Source organism: Jaculus jaculus, chromosome 7, assembly GCF_020740685.1.
Source record: "Jaculus jaculus isolate mJacJac1 chromosome 7, mJacJac1.mat.Y.cur, whole genome shotgun sequence".
Taxonomy (NCBI): domain Eukaryota; kingdom Metazoa; phylum Chordata; class Mammalia; order Rodentia; family Dipodidae; genus Jaculus; species Jaculus jaculus.
In genome coordinates, this window is record NC_059108.1 from 14,647,504 (window position 1) to 14,666,549 (window position 19,046).

Here is a 19,046-nt window from a genome sequence, read left to right on the forward strand (position 1 = left end):
AGGTCCTTTCAAAAGCTCTCAATCTTCCCTTTAGTTTACAAAAGTGGTTGAATTTAAAACACACGAATGAACAGAAAGCCCAGGAAATATAACCTATTAGATCAATGCCCTCACATTAAGCTTTCAGCTCCTTGTCAGACAAGAATAATCTGGTCTGTGAGGCTGTGTCTAGTTCTAAGATTAAGCCCTACATTATAGCTATGTCCACACTACATGAAACTATTGATTAGTACTTTAACAAATCACATGCTGAGAAGTGTAGTATCCTACACAGTTACTGAAATAACCATATGTGGAATACTGGTAGGATTATCAGAGACGAAAATTGAAGGAAAAAATATTAATTCCAAATATAAATGTAAATGACCAAAGCTTCCATGTAATGTCTAAAAAGCTAGCTAAAATAATCCAGTCCAAACGGCATGTTGGTGCTCACCTGCAATCACAGCACTTGGGACATGGAGGAGGGAGGATCCGGAGTTCAAGGTCATCCTCAGCTACATATCAAGACTGAGGCCAACTGGGCTACAAGACCTATCTCGAAAAAAGAACTTCCAAGCTGAGCGTGGTGGCACACACCTTTAATCTTAGCACTAGGTAGGCAGAAGTAGGAGGATCGCCGTGAGTTCTAGGCCACCCTGAGACTCCATAGTGAATTCCTCGTCCACCTGAGCTAGAGTGAAAACGTACCTCGAAAAACCAAAAGAACTTCCAAAGCTGGGCATTGGGTCACATACTTTTAATCCCTGTACTATAGAGGCAGAGGTAACAGGATCACTGCAAGTTTGAGGCCAGCCTGGGCTAGAGTAAGACTCTGCCAACTGTGCCCTACAGCGACAACATAGTAATTTCCATAAAAGACATAGTCTGCATTAAACATTTATGACACTCATTGTAATCTAAGACACTGAGTACAAACTATGCCCATTCTTTCACAAATTAAACAAAATTAGCTGTAATCATTAATGTTTTACAGTTACTCTGAAATTTATGAAACACAAAAATGTGAAGACTTCTTAGGCATAAAACTCTTGACAATTTGAATCAACTGAAATAATCTAAATACTGCTTTACAAAGTAAAACAGGAGTAAAAAATGACAATTGGGCTAGAGATGGTTTAGTGATTAAGGCACTTGCCTGCAAAGCCTAGCAACTTGGGTTCGGGTCCCCAGTACCAATGTAAAGCCAGATGCACAAAGTGGCAACTAAAATTTTTTACTGTGCCTCTGAGAAATTATTCTATGTTGGACATACATATAAAAACAATACTCAGCCCTTATCAGTTACTACATTCAAGTCAGAAAACTACATTAAATTTCAGTGGACTGCAAGTAAAATCATCTGGTAAAGGCACTGCTTACTACATTAGCAACTACCTTTTAACTTTTTAGTTTTTAAATTAATCAATTTGTGTGTGTATGTGTATGTATATATGCATGTATGGGAGATGTAAGTAAGGGTGCACCAAGGCCTCTTGAAAATGAATACCAGATGCTTGTGCTACTTTTTGCTTACATGGGATGCTTGGGAATTGAACCTAGGTCAGCAGGCTTCATAAGCAATTGCTTTTTAACTGCTGAGTCATATTGCCAGTCCTATCATTATTTTTCATCTGCAGCCCTGTGTGGCAGCTCACGCTTTAAATCCCAGCACTCAGGAAGCAGAGGCAGGAGGCTCGCCTTGAGTTTGAGGCCACTCAGACAGACTACATAGTGAATTCCAGATCAGCCTGGGCTAGAGGGAAACCGATCTCAAAGAAAAAGTATTCATATATATAAGTAAGGAACTCAATAGTCTGTATTAAAGATAAGAAAACTTCAAATACCCAAATCAATGTCTCTCAAATAAAAACCCAATTATATTTTACAATCTTACTTTAAAACAGACAAAGTATAAAAAGCCAAAAATTTTCTTTTAGAAAGATGAATACTAACTGCTTCCTATTCTTTTGACAAAAATCAAATGTAGAAAGGTGAATACTGGAAATTAAATTAACTACTTAAAAAGGAGTAGGCAGGGGCTGGAGAGATGGCTTAGCGGTTAAGCGCTTGCCTGTGAAGCCTAAGGACCCCGGTTCGAGGCCCGGTTCCCCAGGTCCCACGTTAGCCAGATGCACAAGGGGGCGCACGCGTCTGGAGTTCATTTGCAGAGGCTGGAAGCCCTGGCGCGCCCATTCTCTCTCTCTCCCTCTACGTGTCTTTTCTCTCTGTGTCTGTCGCTCTCAAATAAATAAATAAAAAGTTAAAAAAATATATATTAAAAAGGAGTAGGCAGTACATGCCCAGCACTCAGGAAGCAGAGATAATAGGAGGATCGCCATGAATTTGAGGCCACCCTGAGACTACATAGTGAATTCCAGGTCAGCCTGAGCTAGAGGGAGACCCTACCTCGGAAAACCCAAAAAAAAAAAAAAAAGTGGACAAAAGTTCAATTTAATGATCAAGTGTTTTGGCTAATAAAATTATGATACAGGGAACTAGAGAGATGGCTCAGCGGCTAAGGTGCTTGCCTACAAAGCTTAATGACCCAGATCCGATTTCCCAGTCCCCATTTAGAGCCACATGCACAAGGTGGCACATGCATCTGGAGTTTGTTTGCAGTGGCTAGAGGCCCCAGCGCAACCATTCTCTCCCTCCCAATCTCTCTCTGAAATAAATACTTTTTTTTGTTTTTTGATTTTTCAAGATAGGGTCTCCCTCTAGCCCAGGCTGACCTCCAGGAGTCTCAGGGTGGCCTTGAACTCATGGTAATCCTCCTACCTCTGCCTCTCGAGTGCTGGGATTAAAGGCGTACACCACCACGCCTGACTTAAACACTTGTTTTTAAAAAACATATTAAAGGGCTGGAGAAATGACTTAGTGTTTAAGGCACTTGCCTGTGAGGCCTAAGTTCAATTCCCCAGTACCCACATAAGCCAGATGCACAATGTGGCACATGAGTCTGGAGTTTGTTTGCAATGGCTAGAGGCCCTGGTGTGCCAATTTTCTGCCTAATAAATACAAAACATATTTTTAAAAAACTTACTAAAATTGATATAGAAAAATCATAAATTTATTTAAAAGGTAATCAAGGGCTGAAAAGATGATTTAGTGGTTAAGGCACTTGCCTCTGAAGCCTAAGGACCAAGGTTCGATTCTCCAGGTCCCATGTTAGCCAGACACATCATGGCACATGCATCTGGAGCTCGTTTGCAATGGCTAGAAGCCCTGGCACACCTATTCTCTCTTTCTCTCCCTCTCTGTATCTCATTAAAAAAAAAAAAAACTAAATAAAACGATTAAAAAATTTAAGCTGGGTGTGGTGGTGCAGGTCTTTAATCCCAGCACTCGGGAGGTAGAGGTAGGAGATTGCCATGAGTTCGAGGCCACCCTGAGACCCTATCTGTAAAAAAAAAAAAAAAGGGGGGGGGGATGAAGAAATGACTTAGCGGTTAATGTGCTTGCCTATGAAGTCTAAGGATATGTCTGACTCTCCAGGTCCCAAATAAGCCAGATGGACAGTGACACAATGCACAGAGTCACACATGTGCACAATGGCACATCTGGAGTTCAACTGCAGTGGCTGGAGTCCCTGGTGCTGTGCCAATTCTCTCTCTTGCATTAAAAAAAAAGGCAGTCCATTGGTTTTAAAAAATTTAAAAGGGTAATCTTTATACTAAGCCTACAAAAAAACCTGATTATAGCAATCCTACTGAACCAAACTAAAAGTTTTGCAGTATGTTTTTATTAAGTGATAATTAGAGCCACTTAATTCTTTGTTATGAAGACCCAAGTTAGAATGAGGTATAGTAGGGCTGGAGAGATGGCTTAGCGGTTAAGCGCTTGCCTGTGAAGCCTAAGGACCCCGGTTCGAGGCTCGGTTCCCCAGGTCCCACGTTAGCCAGATGCACAAGAGGGCGCACGCATCTGGAGTTCGTTTGCAGTGGCTGGAAGCCCTGGCGCGCCCATTCTCTCTCTCTCTCTCTCTCTCTCTCTGTCTCTTTTTCTCTCTGTCACACTCAAATAAATAAGTAAAAATGAGCAAAAAAAAAAAAAAAGAATGAGGTATAGCAGCAAGGACATTAAGATTATGTCTGAATAAAAGAAAAACTAATATCTATTTTTAGAACCTAATCAAAGTCTTATAAGTTATTTTAGTGTCTTTATTCTATATTCATTACTTCTTATTATTCTTTTAAAAAGTAGCCACTTATTGAGTGTGGTGGTATACCTTTAATCTCAGCACTCAGGAGGACGAGGCAGGAGGACTGCCATGACTTCAAGTCCACATTGAGACTACATAATGAATTGCAGATCAGCCTGAGCAAGTGAGACCCTACCTCAAAAAAAAAAAAAAGTAGCCACAATTCTTGGAAGAATTATTAAACATGTAATTCAGTGGGTAAAGTGTTTGCTGTGCAATCATGAGGACCTAAGTTCAGACCTACAGAAACCAGGTAAAATGCCCCGTGTGCTGGAGTGAACCTGTAAGGTCTGGGAGGTGGAGATAGGAAGATCCCTATAGCTTACTAGCTTGTACAGCCAAATTGACAAGTTCTAGGATCAGTGACAGACCTTGACTCAAAAAAAGGTGGGTTGTTGGAGAGACAGCTCAACAGTTACAGACACTGCTTACAAAGGCTGCCAGCCTGGGTTCAATTTCCCAGTCCCCAGTGCAAGCCAGATACGCAGTGTCTGGAGTCCACTTTCAGCAGTGAGAGGCCCTGACATGCCCATGCTTACTCTGCTCGTAAATGAATTCAAGATAAAAAAAAAGGTGGAGAGCAACAGAGAGAACCCAACACAAACCTCTGACCTCTATACACGTTATACACATGCACAATCATTCACCCACATGTGCCCACCAATGTAAGAGCCTGCATATGCACACCCCACACATGCACATGCCAAAAAAAAAAAAAAAAATACAACCTTTCAGAATGCCAATTTCCCTGGCTCAAAGTAACTTGTAATTTAAGACTGGAGAATGGCATGGTAGTTACAGTACTTGCCTGCAAAGTCTAATAACCCAAGTTCGATTCCCCAGTACCCATGTAAAGCCAGATGCACAAAGTGAAACATGCATCTGGGATTCATTTTGCAGTGGCTAGATGCCCTGGAATGCCCATTCTCTCTCTTTCTGCTATCAAATAAATATTTTTAATTAAAAATTAATTTATAATTTAAAAAAATTCAGAAATGACTGATGATTTCTGAAGGATTATTCTTTAGTAGTCAGAAATACCAGGAGATAACACTGAATCTGTAACAGAACCTAGAAAATTTATTTATTTATTTATTTTAGTTTTTCAAGGTAAGGTCTCACTCTAGCTCAAGCTGATGTGGAATTCACCATGTAGTCTCAGGTTGCCTTAAACTCATGGTGATCCTCCTACCTCTACTTCCTGAAAGCTGGGATTAAAGGCGTGCACCACCATGCCCAGCTCTAGAAATTTATTTTAGACTTAGTATTTAATATGAATGTTTTTGCATTTTTTTCTCCCAAAGGCAAACTTATTTGTTGAAAACATGATTAGACAATTGAGAGTTTATTAATCAAAGTTACAGACTTATAATACTGTTATTTCTAAATAAAGTTTCATAAAGATTCAATATATATAACAGTTGTTCACCTGTCCCTAAGCTTAATTCTTTAGTATGATTTTTTAACTATGCTAATTTACATAATAATATATCAGGAACAACAAGTGCAAATTAAAATTTTTACTCTAGGGCTGCAGTGATGGCTTAGTGAAGTCTAAGGACCCAGGTTGGATTCTCCAGGTCCCACGTAAGCCAGATGCACAAGGTGGCACATATGTCTGGAGTTCGTTTGCAGTGGCCAGAGGCCCTGGCATGCCCATTCTCTCTCTCACACACATACTCTCTCTCTGTCTCTCTAATAAATAAATCAATAAAAATAATTTTAAAATATTACTCTAAAATAGAGTATTAGATGAAGATGAGTACACATGTGTGTATGTGTGTCTATATACATATATGTATATATATACATACACACACATATACACACATACATAGATACATATATATATACATGGCTATATATTCTTACAAACATGTTAGCATATTCACTCTAGACATTTAGTTAAGATGAACAAATACATCAAGTCTGCATCCATTCAAACAAACAGCAATCAACAGTACATCTAAACAGAAATTATATCCTAATTTCACTAAAGGCAATGTAAAAAAGGTCTTGTTGATAGTACTACACCTAGTATTCAGTTTCATAACTTAAAGAGTAACAGAAAGGAAGATAACAAAATTCAGCTGGGCATGATGGTACATGCTTTTAATCCCAGCTCTAGGGAGGCAAAGGAGGACTGCTGTGAGTTTGAGGCTACCCTGACTATATATTGAATTCCAGGTTGGCCAGCCTGGGCTAGAGCTAGCCACTTCCTCAAAAAAAAAAAAAAAAAAAAAAGGTAAAATAAAATTCAAGGTAGGCGAAGTTTAAGAGTCAGAGCTATGAAATATTAGGCAAAACATATAACAACATATAATAAGTTAAATTTTAAAATTACATGGTCATTAGCTAGAAGTTTCTTATAAAAACAAAATAATGATTAAGGAAACATTTCCTATAAAACACTGGGAACAGGGCTGGAGAGATGGCTTAGCAGTTAAGCGCTTGCCTGTGAAGCCTAAGGACCCTGGTTCGAGGCTCAATTCCCCAGGACCCACGTTAGCCAGATGCACAAGGGGGTGCACGCATCTGGAGTTCATTTGCAGTGGCTGGAAGCCCTCATGTGCCCATTCTCTCTCTCTCTCTCTCTCTCTCTCTCTCTCTCTCTGTCACTCTCAAATAAATAATTTTTTTAAAAAAGAAAAAAAATAATCAGAACTAAAAAAATCCTCATAATATTGTGTATGGCAAATGCTCTTGACCTGTGTTCAGCAACTGTCCAAAATATTTTTATATCAGAACTATAGTGTATTAAATTGAACAAAGTAAGTTGGGCATGGTGGCATATGCCTTGAATCCCAGCACTCAGGAGGCAGAGGTAGGATCATCATCATGAGTTCAAGGTCATTACATAGTGAATTCCAGGTAAGCCTGAGCTAGAGTAAGACACTCGGGGGGGGGGGGACTGAACAAAGTAAATTAAAACATTATCAGAATCAAAGCTTTTTCTACCTACAGAGTGACTTGTCTTTATATTCCTTCTAGAACTCTGAATTAGGTAGGTACAGGAAGATGGCTTTAAAGGATGATGAGGCTGGAGTAGTGGCACATGCCTTTAATCCAAGTACTGGAGAGGCAAAAGCAGGAGGATTGCTATGAGTTAGAGGCCAGCCTAGAACTACACAGTGAGTTCCAGGTCACCTTGGGCTATACTGAGACCTTACCTAAAGAAAACAAAACAAGAGCCAGGCATGGTGGTGCATGCCTTTAATCCCAACACTTGGGAGGCAGAGGTAAAATGACTGTCATGAGTTTGAGGCCACCCTGAGAATACATAGTTAATTCCAGGTCAGCGTGGACCAGAGTGAGACCCTACCTCAAAAAACCAAAAAAAAAAAAAAAAAAAAAAAAGAAATTAAGAAAGAAAGAAAAAAAAAAGTTGGTAAAAAAATGATGAACATGTGTACAGTATGTGATGAATATATATTACATATATACATATGTATATAATATGCATAGTATAAACTTGTTATTTAATTTACCTGTTAGAAAAGTAACATGCTATTAATTAAAAATAAGTGACATGCCTTAGAACTAATTTTGTCACACAGATGAATTGGCTAAAACATAATATACTTATATAACTGAATAAAATCAACTAAGGTATTTGATAAACAGCTTGTACCTCTCATATATTTAAAGTAGAGAAAAAGACTCAAGTTTTATAAAAATTTAAAGTATGAACCATTAAAAAAGCTATTCAACATCATCTGCAAAATAGATGAAAATTAGTTTAAAATTCAATTTAAAAAAATCTTAGTTCCTTTCAATTCTACTATTCATGATAATCAGAAGTATTGCCACAAAAGATTATAAAAACATTTAAAATACAAATTCATATAATTTTTATTTGTACTTTAAAATTTAAACAATTTGCTGGGAACATCCTTTTTGAGGCAACGTGGTCTTTTTTGAATTTGAACCTATTTAAAACTTCATGATAGGCTCACTAATTCCTTTTTTTTTTTAAGAGCAATCAATATGTTAGCTAAAAATAGCCAACTTAATGATTACTTGTGACACAGACTTGATTATGTGAGCCTAGAGAGCCGCCCCACCTCTGTGGCCCCGGTAGAGGAAGGGGTCTTTGTGAGTTTTTCTCTGTGGGTTCCACTGAGTTCATGACAATGGAGATGGACACATGGTACTCATAGCGATCCAGCATCTGAGCAATCTTCTTCCGAGACACACCGTGCTTATTCCTCCTATCAAAGAATGGGATTCTCAGTCAGTATTTAGAAATCACTCTTTTACACCAACACAACAGTCTAAATGATTTTTTACAAATAAATATCAAGATAAACTTCATTTACTCTCATTTCATACAAAAGATTTATATTGGCTGTATTACAGTAAAGTGTTAACTGGTTATACCTTCTTCACACAGAAACTGATCACTTAAGGTAACGTGTATATCTCCATTTCTATATCAAAATCAATGTTCAAAGTGATTCTATACTATAAAACCAGCTCAAAGCCAGCCAGGGCCTTGACAAGAAAGAGATCTTGTCTAAAGAGAGATAGCACAGCAGTTTAGGTACTTGCTCGTAAAGCCTAAAGACGTGGGTTCAATCCTCTAGGACCTACATAATACAGTGTTATGTGCATCTAGTATTTGTTTGCAATGTCTGGAGGCCCTGGCACACACCTTCTCCCCTACCCCCTTACAAAATAAATAAACAAGCAAACATACTTTTTGTAAAAAAGAACTGGCAAAAAAATGAGTTAGGTGTATAGACTGGTTTGTCTAGTATGCTTGAGGTCCTGAATTCAATCCCTAGAACCACAAAAAATTTAAATTAAAAAACTGGCACCCAGGTGTTTTAGCACATGCCTTTAATCAACATCATCTACAAAACAGACGGGAGGCAGAGGTAGGAAGATCGCCATGAGTTCAAGGCTACTCTGAGACTACATGGTGAATTCCAGGTCAGCCTAAGCTAAAGACCCTACCTCAAAAAATAAATAAATAAACTGGCAACAGCCAGGTGTGGTGGCGCACACTTTTAATCCCAGCACTAGAGAGGAAGACATAGAAAGAATGCTGTGAAGTTGAGGCCAGACCGGGACTACAGTGTGAGTTCCAGGTTAGCTTGGGCTACAATGAGACCCCACCTTAAATGAGAAGAGAAGAAAAAAAAACCAGGGCTAGAGAGATGGCTTAGCGGTTAAGGCATCTGTCTGCAAAGCCAAAGGATCCCAGTTCGATTCTCCAGAACCCACGTAAGCTAGATGCACAAGGGGGTGCATGCATCTGGAGTTTGTTTGTAGTGGCTGGAGGCCCTGGTGTGCCCATTTTCTTTCTCTGCCTCTTTCTCTCAAATAAATAAATAAATAAATAAAGTACATTTTAAAACACAACAAGGGCTGGAGGGATGGTTCAGCGGTTAACACAAAGCCAAAAGACCCAGGTTCAATTCCCCAGGACCCACATAAGCCAGATGCACAAGGTGACACATGCATCTGGAGTTCCTTTGTAGTGGCTAAAGGCCCTGGCATGCCCATTCTCTCTCTTTCTCTCTCTCTCTCTCTCTCTCTCTCTCATAAATGAATAAAAATAAATAAAATTTAAAAAAAATATTAAAAACAAAACAAAAAATCAGCAAGATATAACTAACCCCACAAGATTCTGGAATCAATTATTTAATTCTACCCAATTCTTTCTAAAATCAGATTAGGCTACATGTAAGTTAAATTGGCTATAAGTCAATTTATATCAAGAAATTAATAAATTCCAACACTCCCTGGAATGTAAAAGAGGCCTTAACTCTAGACAATTTAATAAATCACTCATTCAGTATAATACATCTGTTTAAATTTGTCTTTAAGTACCAAATATTACTATTCATGAATTTATCAGTATTACTTATTTATATATAAGCACAAGTCAAACAAGTCAGAAAGAGAAAGAAAGTAGTTAAAAGACTGAAAGATGAGGAAAACAAATTAGTTGGACCCCATACATAGAATAACAGCTTGAATGCTAAGAATGTTAGCTTATTGGTAGAATGTGTGCTTAGAATGTACAAGGGCCTGACTTCCATCACTAACACCAAAAATAAGATATAATAGCTTAAAATAGGAAGAGGGCATCCTTTGATGGGAGGGTAAAAACAGGTTTAAAAAAGGAAAGTCAAGCTGGGCATGGTGGTACCTTTAAACCCAGCACTGGGGAGGCAGAGGTAGGAGGATCACCTTGAGTTTGAGACCACCCTGAGACTACATAGTGAATTCCAGGTCAGCCTGAACTAGAGTGAGACCCTACCCTCTCAAAAAAAAAGAAAGAAAGAAAAGGAAGCCATAGTCAGGCATGATGGTGCACATCTCTAATCCCAGCACTGGGGAGGTAGAGGTAGGCAGACCACCATGAGTTTCAGGCCTCCCTAAGACTACATAGTGAATTCCAGGCCAGTGTGGGGTAGGGCAAGACTCTGCCTGGGGGGGGGGGGGGTGAGTGAGGGCTAGAGAGATGGCTTAGTGGTTAAGGCACTTGCCTGCAAAGCCCAAGGACCCAGGTTCAATTTCCCAGGACTCACGAAAGCCATATGCACAAGATGGCACATAAGACTGGAGCTCATTTCCACTGGCTAGAGGACCTGGCATGTCCATTCTCTTCCCTCTCTCTGCTTCCTTCTCTCTCTCAAATAAATAAATAATAAGAATAAAAAATATTTAGCAGGGTGTAATGGCACATGCCTTTAATCCCAGCATTTGGGAGGTAAAGATAGAAGGATTACCATGAGTTCAAGGCCAGCCTGAGACTAAATAGTGAATTCCAGGTCAGCCTGAGCTAAGTCAGACTCTACCACAAAAAAAAAAAAAAAAAAAAAAAGTGAGGGGGGAGTGATGGTTGTATAATTGTGAATATACTAAAAACTATTGAATTGTATGCCTTAAACAGATGAACTGTAAGGTATGTGAATTATACTCAATAAAGCTGTTACCAAAAAGGGACTGAAAGTTGAGAAAGAAAAGAAGACAGAAGTCATGATATGAAGGGACAAACGATACTGGAAAACACAAATAGAACAGCTACAGTGAAAGGAACATATTCAATTGTCCAATTCAGTAAGATCTGCTGGGGGCGTTATCTCAGTGGTAGAGCACTTGACTAGCATGCACGAAGCCCTAGGTTTAATCTCCAGTATGGGGGAAAAAACATACAAAAGTTGAATTTTCTGTTATTAACTCAGATGGCAAAAAACCTAAATAGATCTGTGCTCATATGGCACAATGACCTAGTCATTGAAATTACATCACATAGAATCTTAAACTGACTAGTAAGTAATCTTTCTTTCTTACTTAGACTGTTTGTGACAAGAGACATGATAATAAAACAAAGTAAATACACATTATTGTCATCCTAAAATCCAGAACATTTGAATTCTAAGACATTCAGTCTAAGGAACTTGGGATAGGATTACTAACCTATCATAAAGCTGGAAAAGAAGGAGCAAGATGAAAACACAATATTCACAGGTGGGACCTAAAATGGCAGAAAGGTAGAAAGACAAGGAGAAGTGACCTAGCTAAAAACCAGAGAAAAGTTCTAATGCTGTTCTCAGTTTCCTGGATCTACAATATGATTTAATTAAATGAATTAGGAATTCACACAAGAAGTATGTAACACATTTAGCAAAAAGTATTTAATAAACTTTGACAAAGAAAGGCTCTTCAAAAATCTTTAAGTCAATGTTCCTCTTAACAGGAAAAAGAAGGTAGTAGTTCCCATTCACAAGTACCAAAGATGATATGCAAAAGCTAGGAAACTGACCTAATAAAGGAAAATCAAAGAAAAAAAAAAAGACGGGGATTCCATAAAAATTTGAGCGTCTTACTTTTCTAATTCTTCAGGATCAAATTTCCACCAAGTTTCAGGTTCATGAAACTCTACTCTGTATCCTTTTCCTATTGCCTACAAGAAGGAAAGGAAGACAAAAACCCAGAATATAGTTCTTCACATTAAAACAAAGCAAACAGATAAATATCATTTAGATAACACACCTAAGTCTGCTCAACCAAGAAAAATTCTACTTATAAAATAATGTGGCTTAGAATATTAAAACTATTAAACTGGACAAACTATAAGAAAAGGCCAAGATATCTGGGAAAAACTAACAAGATGAGCATATTTGAATTATCATAAGTACCATTCCCAATTTTTCTTTTTTTAACTTTATTTTATTTATTTATTTTGAGGGCGAGAGAGAGAGAGAGAAATAGGCAGAGAGAGGGGGAAAGAGAATGGGCGTGGCAGGGCCTCCAGCCACTCCAGATGCATGTGCCTTCTTGTGCATCTGGCTTATGTGGGTCCTAGGGAATCGAACCTGGATCCTTTGGCTTTGCAGGCAAGTGCTTTTAACTGCTAAGCCATCTCTCCAGCCCCATTTTCAATTTTTCTTAAAACTAAGCAAACCAGCAAACTTCTTCAGAAAAAGGACAATCTACTGGCATGCTACCCTGATAGTGCCCAATCTTGTCTGAGTTCATAAACTAAGCAGCGCCGAGCCTGGTGAGTACTTGGGTGGGAAAAAACAAGGGGAAAACATTCTTATCATAAAGATCAAATTAACCAAAACTTCATAGAATATTAAAAATTGACAAGAATAAGAAATAAAAATTCAATCTAATATTTACCATTTCCACATATGGTTTCATTTCCCAAGCTTGTGTATTAGTATTGTCAATTATAACTGGAGATCTCCCCTGATTGATAGCCTGTTTCGCTGAAATAAAAGACACATATAAATAAAATTTAAATATTCATTATTAATAAATATACATCTCTGAGCCAGGCACAGTGGCACATGCCTTTACTCCCAGCACTCAGGAGGCAGAGGTAGGAGTATCACTGTGAGTTTGAGGCCACCCTGAGAGTAGAGTGAATTCCAGGTCAGCCTGGGCTAAAACCAGGCCTACCTTGAAAAACTAAAAGAAAAAAGAAAATATACAGGGGCTGGGAGATGGACCAACAGTTAAAAGACACGTGATTGCAAAGCCTGCAGGCTTAGGTTCAATTCCCCACCACTCATGTAAAGCAGATAAAAAAGTAGCACAGGCTTTTGAGGTTCATTTGCAATAGTAAGAGACCATGATCTGACATTCTCCACCCCATACACACACAAACACAGGTGCAAATAACTTTTAAAGAATATAAATGTAAGCCGGGCATGGTGGGGCACGCCTTTAATCCCAGTACTCCGGAGGCAGAGGTAGGAGGATCACCGAGAGTTCGAGGCCACCCTGAGAATACATAGTGAATTCCAGATCAGCCTGAGCTAGAGTGAGACCCTACCTTAGAAAACCAAAAAAAAAAAAAAAAAAAAAAAAAAAAGAATATAAATGTACACCCGGGAGGCCGGGAGGCAGAGGTAGGAGGATCGCCGTGAGTTCGAGTTCAATGCCACCCTGAGACTACAAAGTTAATTCCAGGTCAGCCTGGACCAGAGTGAGACCCTACCTCGAAAAAACCAAAAAACAAACAAAAAAAAAGAATATAAATGTATAAATGTTGCGATTATTGTGCTACCCTTTAATATATTTGGAGAAAATTCTAGCATGTCATAAACCCAATAAAATAGCTTGAAAATTTACCTGAAACTCTAGGGAGCAAAAGTGGTTCAGATTTCAGTAGTTTTACATTTCGGAATATTTATACAGACAACAGATTAAGCAAACCTAATCTGAACAATTAAACTCCAAGCTGCTTCAATACAGAAATTTTGAACGTTGGTGTAACAAAGTTTGCTATTCCAAAGTACCTAGGAATTTGGGATTACAGATGCTAAAAGTAATATTTAACATTTAAATATTTCTATAATGCTATATATTGTAATGGAGGGAAACCATTTTGCTCAAAAATATCTTCAATGAAACCCCTTTTTCTAAAAATTGACAGGACTTTCCACCTAAAAAATCCTATTAAAATAATTCTTGGGGCTGGAGGGACGGATTAACAGTTAAGGCACTTGCCTGCAAAGCCAAAAGACCTAGGTTCAATTCCCCAGGCCCCACATTAGCTAGATGCACAAGGGGGCGCACACATCTGGAGTTCATTTGCAGTGACTGATGTGTCCATTCTCACTTTTGCTCTCTCTCTCTGACTCTAATAAATAAAAATTTAAAAAATATTAAAAAGAGATAACTCAGTGGTTAAGGTGCTTGCCTACTAACAACCTGAATTCAAATCCCCAGTGCCCACATAAAGCCAGATGCACAAAGTGGTGCATGCATCTGGAGTTTGTTTGCAGTGGCTTGCTTGTTCGCTATCTGCCTTCCTCTCTCATAAAAAATTAAAAATACTACAAAAAATATTTCTTGGGGGCTGGAGAGATAGCTTAGCAGTTAAGGTGCTTGCCTGTGAAGCCTAAGGACCTAGTTCAATTAATTCCCCAGTACCCATGTAAGCCAGAGACACAAATTGGCACATGTATATGGAGGTCCCAGCATGGCCATTCTCTCTATCTGCTTCTTTTTCTCACACGTGTGCACAAATAAAGTATTTTTTTTTTATTCACAAAAAAAAAATGCATTCACACTGTTTTTCCTATACTTTTTTCCTATGCTATCCTGTACTTTTAGTGCAACTCTACTTGGTAGCTTTAGTTGAGAGTAAGTTTTTCATTACAGAAGACTTAGTTACTCAACATGGAAGGAATGATAGACCTAGAATTTTCATTTTTCAAAGACTACCTGATTGAGAAAACAAGTAATTGCTGGATAAAGCCTTCACACATAAGTCTACTTTATTAAGACTGAGACAACCAAACACTTTCTAGGATAGAGAGGGAGGAAATTATGTTCTCTGAACCCTAGTCAAGTCCCAGTCTAGAGCTAATTTTAATTTAAAGGTAATGTAGCTGGGCATGGTGGCACACGCCTTTAATCCCACCACGTGGGAGGCAGAGGTAGGAGGATCACCGTGAGTTTGCGGCCACCCTGAGACTACATAGTGAATTCCAGATCACATTGGGTTAGAGTGAAACCCTACCATGAAAAACCAAAAAAAAAAAAAAAAAAAAAAAGGCAATGTAAGGGAAACAAAGGATATCTTGGCACAAGATAGCAGAGTTTCACCATTGTTCCAGCATAAGGAAGTTTTTGGGGGCTGGAGAGATGGTTTAGAGGTTAAGGCACTTGCCTGCAAAACCTAAGGACCCAGGTTCAATTCTCCAGGTCCCATGTAAGCCAGATGCACACAGTGGCACATGCATCTGGAGTTCATTTGTAGTGGTTAAAGGCCCTGGCATGTCCATTCTCTCTCTTCTCTCTCTAATAAATAAATAAAAATAAACCAGGAAGTCTTTTGAATTGAGCGATACTTGATCAAAGTCATCCATACAAATTTTAGGTTAGAAAATAAGCCCTTTGGACATCTATGGTTGTTTTTTGTTATTACAGAATTAGAACTATTAGACATGGGGACAACATGACTTTTTGGTTTTTTAAGGTAGGGTCTCACTCTGGCCCAGGCTGACCTGAAATTCATTATGTAGTCTCAAGGTGACCTCAAACTTATGGCAATCCTCCTACCTCTGCCTCCAGAGTGCTGGGATTAAAGACGTGCACCACTACACTGGCCAATGTCTTAAGGCCTTGTTTGTTTCCCCTCTAGGAAAGCTCTCATTGTATTACTTAATTGGCCATTCATATATGTGAGATATCCCTTTACTTTGGTTATACATCTCTCTCGTAGTGCTTAAGACCAAGCAGATAGCCAAAACTTAATAAAGGATTAATTTTGGAGGTCACTAATGGCTCTACAAAGGAGACCTTAGGGACCCAGGAGTAGCCCTATAGCTTCTCCAATATTGGTATTTTCTGTCTGTCAGGATAAGTCAGGGACGTGCTGGCTAAGTAGTTTTCCTTTCTTTGGGACGCCAGGAGGACTGATTTCTCCTCTGTTGTGACTTTCCTGTTTCAGACCGTACACTGATTTTTTGTTTCTGGATCTCCGTATTCTCCCTGATAAGAAACCCAGGCTATCAGGGGCCAGTGTAGAAGTGTCCCATCATCTCCAGTGGCCTCATGACCTGGGGGCACAGGCCAAAATATTGGCCTTTTCAGCTCCAATCATTCCAATTGGCTTTGACTTCTACATAGGTTATTCATACATTTAGAAAGGAAGTTACACCAACCTGGATGTGTGTAAATATACAGCACATTTGATTACTGAAACAGATTTAGTTAAAGAATGACACAGGACCTTAAAGTCACTTTGTCCAACCTTTTAAAATTTGGCTGTCCTGTGGCAGCATAGGCCATCTCTGAGGCATAGAAAATAGGTACATCTTACCCTTTAAATAAATATCTAATAGTTATAAATACAGGCAGAACCTATTATCAGTCTTGAAAATAATACAAATCTAAATCAATTAATTTAACCTAGAAATTGTCAGAAAAGGACAAGTAAGACATTATGATATGAAGTCAGCCGGGCATGGTGGCGCACACCTTTAATCCTAGCACTCGGGAGACAGAGGTAGGTGGATCACTGTGAGTTCAAGGCCACCCTGAGACTACATAGTGAATTCCAGGTCAGCTTTGACTAGAGCGAGACCCTACCTCAAAAAATAAAAAATAAAATAAATAAAAAGACATTATGAAGTCTTAGCACCTATGTTTGAAAACATCTTAGTCCAGATATCTGTGTGGGTACCAATTACCCAGGGAACAATGGAAATAGAACCACCAAGCTTGAAATTGTTTCTCTCAGATGAGGACCATTATTTGAGCATGAGGCTGTACCCTAAAATAGGGAATGTCTTAAGAGTTAATTCTGTTATAATCACTGGACTTGAGATCATCAGGCCTGTACCACCAAAGCCAGACTGCTCTCCAAATTTAACCAGAATCTCTGGGGCTGAACCCCAAGGATTTTTAAGTAATTTCCAAGTGAGCCACTGGGATTAACACCATTGTTCATGATGAAAAGTAACTTATCTATGTCCTCTAAAATCTCAAGTAGGGTTCTTATAACACAATACCAGTAAGAACAACCTTTAATACTTACAGGCATTATATTAACTTGAGGCTGGAGAGACGTTTTAGCAGTTAAGGTGCTTACCTGCAAAGCCTAGGGATCAAGATCATTTCCCCAGTACCCATATAAAGCCAGAATACAAGGTGCCATATGCATCTGGAATTCATGTGTAGTGGCTAGAGGCTCTGGCACACCCATTCTCTCTATCTGCTTCTCCCTCTCCCTCCTTCCCTCTCGCTTTAATAATTAAAACTAAATAAAATATTTTTAAAAGACGAGAAAATATCTGCATTATTCTCAGTGAAAGTAACTTGGAACACAAAATAACAGTATCCGAGTTCTGCGAGTTTATAAATTATAAAATAAACCCTATTAAAATATCTTGCCAGGTGTGGTAGCTCATACCTTTAATCCAGCACTTGGGAAGCAGAGGTATGAGGAGCACCATGAGCACAAGGCCACCTTGAGATTACATGGAGAATTCCAGGTCAGCCTGGGCAAGAGTGAGACCCCACCTTGACCAAAAAAAAAAACCCCTCACACCTGTACTATTTTACCAGCTGATCTTAGTTTACTACTTACAGTTTACAAAATCTTCAGATTTTCCCAAGATAATGATCACTCCTTATAGAAAAAGAAAATGGGATTCTAAGCTATCTAAATGGCTTGTCAAAGTCATTCAACTGGCAAAAATCTGAAGAATAAAAGCTGATCTGACTTATACTCAAACATTCTATCCCAGAAGACTTGGCCCAAAACAAACCTCTGTTCTGGTTCCAGTCATGGGCATCACCAAGTTGATTAACATTATACCTGTACCCATCTTGATGGTGAAAATAGTCATCAGTGCTGAACACAATGCCATCACGACTCTGACCAAGCAGAATTCTGTTAACAAAAAAAAATCATAAAGGCGCCATTTATAATATCTATAAACATGAGAACAAAACCATAGGAAAGGTTACTAAGTGAATTCCTGCCATTTACTACTAAGTATTTTGCAAAGAGAATGGCATAGGAGCTGAACTCCATTTAAAATACTCTTGGATTCCAAATACCCTCTCACGCTTAAATCTACACAACTACAGCCAATAAAACATTTTAAACCAGTATTTGCATTACAACTTTTAAAAACACTATTCTTAGCTGGACTTGGTGGTGCATGCCTTTAATACCAGCACTCAGGAGGCAGAGGTAGAAGGACTGCTGTGAGTTCAAGGCCGCACCTTGAGACTATCTACGTAGTGAATTCCAGGTTGGCCTGGGCTAGAGTGAAACCCTAATTCAAACAAACAAACAAACAAACAAACAACAACAAAAAGAAACACTATTTTTTAATAACATCAACTATTATGCATGTTGTAAGTTTAGTGTACTTACATCTAATACCTAAAATAGTCTCAAGTTGGTACAATATATAACCTAAAAAGCAAGTTAAGACAGAAAAAACATTTGACCTAAGACAGCTTTCATAAACTCATTTCTATGAAGTATAAGCATATATGAGCCACAAGTAAAGAGTTAGAAATAGCATGAAACAGGGACTCAACAGTTAAAAGGTGCTTGCTTTTAAAGCTTGCTGGCATGAGTTCAATTCCCCAGTTCCCACTTAGAGCCAGAAGCACAAAGTAGCACATGTGTCTGCAGTAGCAAGAGGCCCTGGAGTACCTATACACACACACACTCTGCCTGTTTCCATCTCTCTGTCTCTCTTCCTCTCAAATAAATAAATAAATAAATATTTAAAAATAGAAATAAGGCAGATGTGGCAGTGCACACCTTCAATCCCAGCACTCGGGAGGCAGAGGTAGGGGAATTACTGTGAGTTTGAGGCTTGCATGGGACTACAGAGTGAGTTCCAGGTAAGCCTGGTCT

At 38.7% G+C, this 19,046-nt stretch overlaps 1 protein-coding gene across 4 annotated transcripts in view; it reads right to left on the reverse strand.

Annotated features, from left to right (window-relative positions):
* Positions 1-19,046, reverse strand: part of N4bp2l2 (NEDD4 binding protein 2 like 2) — a 75,654-nt gene that overhangs the window by 43,039 nt on the left and 13,569 nt on the right. For 2 of the 4 annotated variants that reach the window (XM_045154328.1, XM_045154329.1), the window contains exons 3-6: positions 17,935-18,059; positions 12,827-12,915; positions 12,028-12,104; positions 8,248-8,394 (exon numbers count right to left, since the gene is read on the reverse strand). In XM_045154328.1, the coding sequence (XP_045010263.1) occupies positions 8,248-8,394; positions 12,028-12,104; positions 12,827-12,915; positions 17,935-18,059 (438 nt within the window). Of the gene's footprint in view, positions 1-8,069; positions 8,395-12,027; positions 12,105-12,826; positions 12,916-17,934; positions 18,060-19,046 lie in introns of those variants that run through there. The other 2 variants (XM_045154331.1, XM_045154330.1) reach the window with 2 other exon arrangements.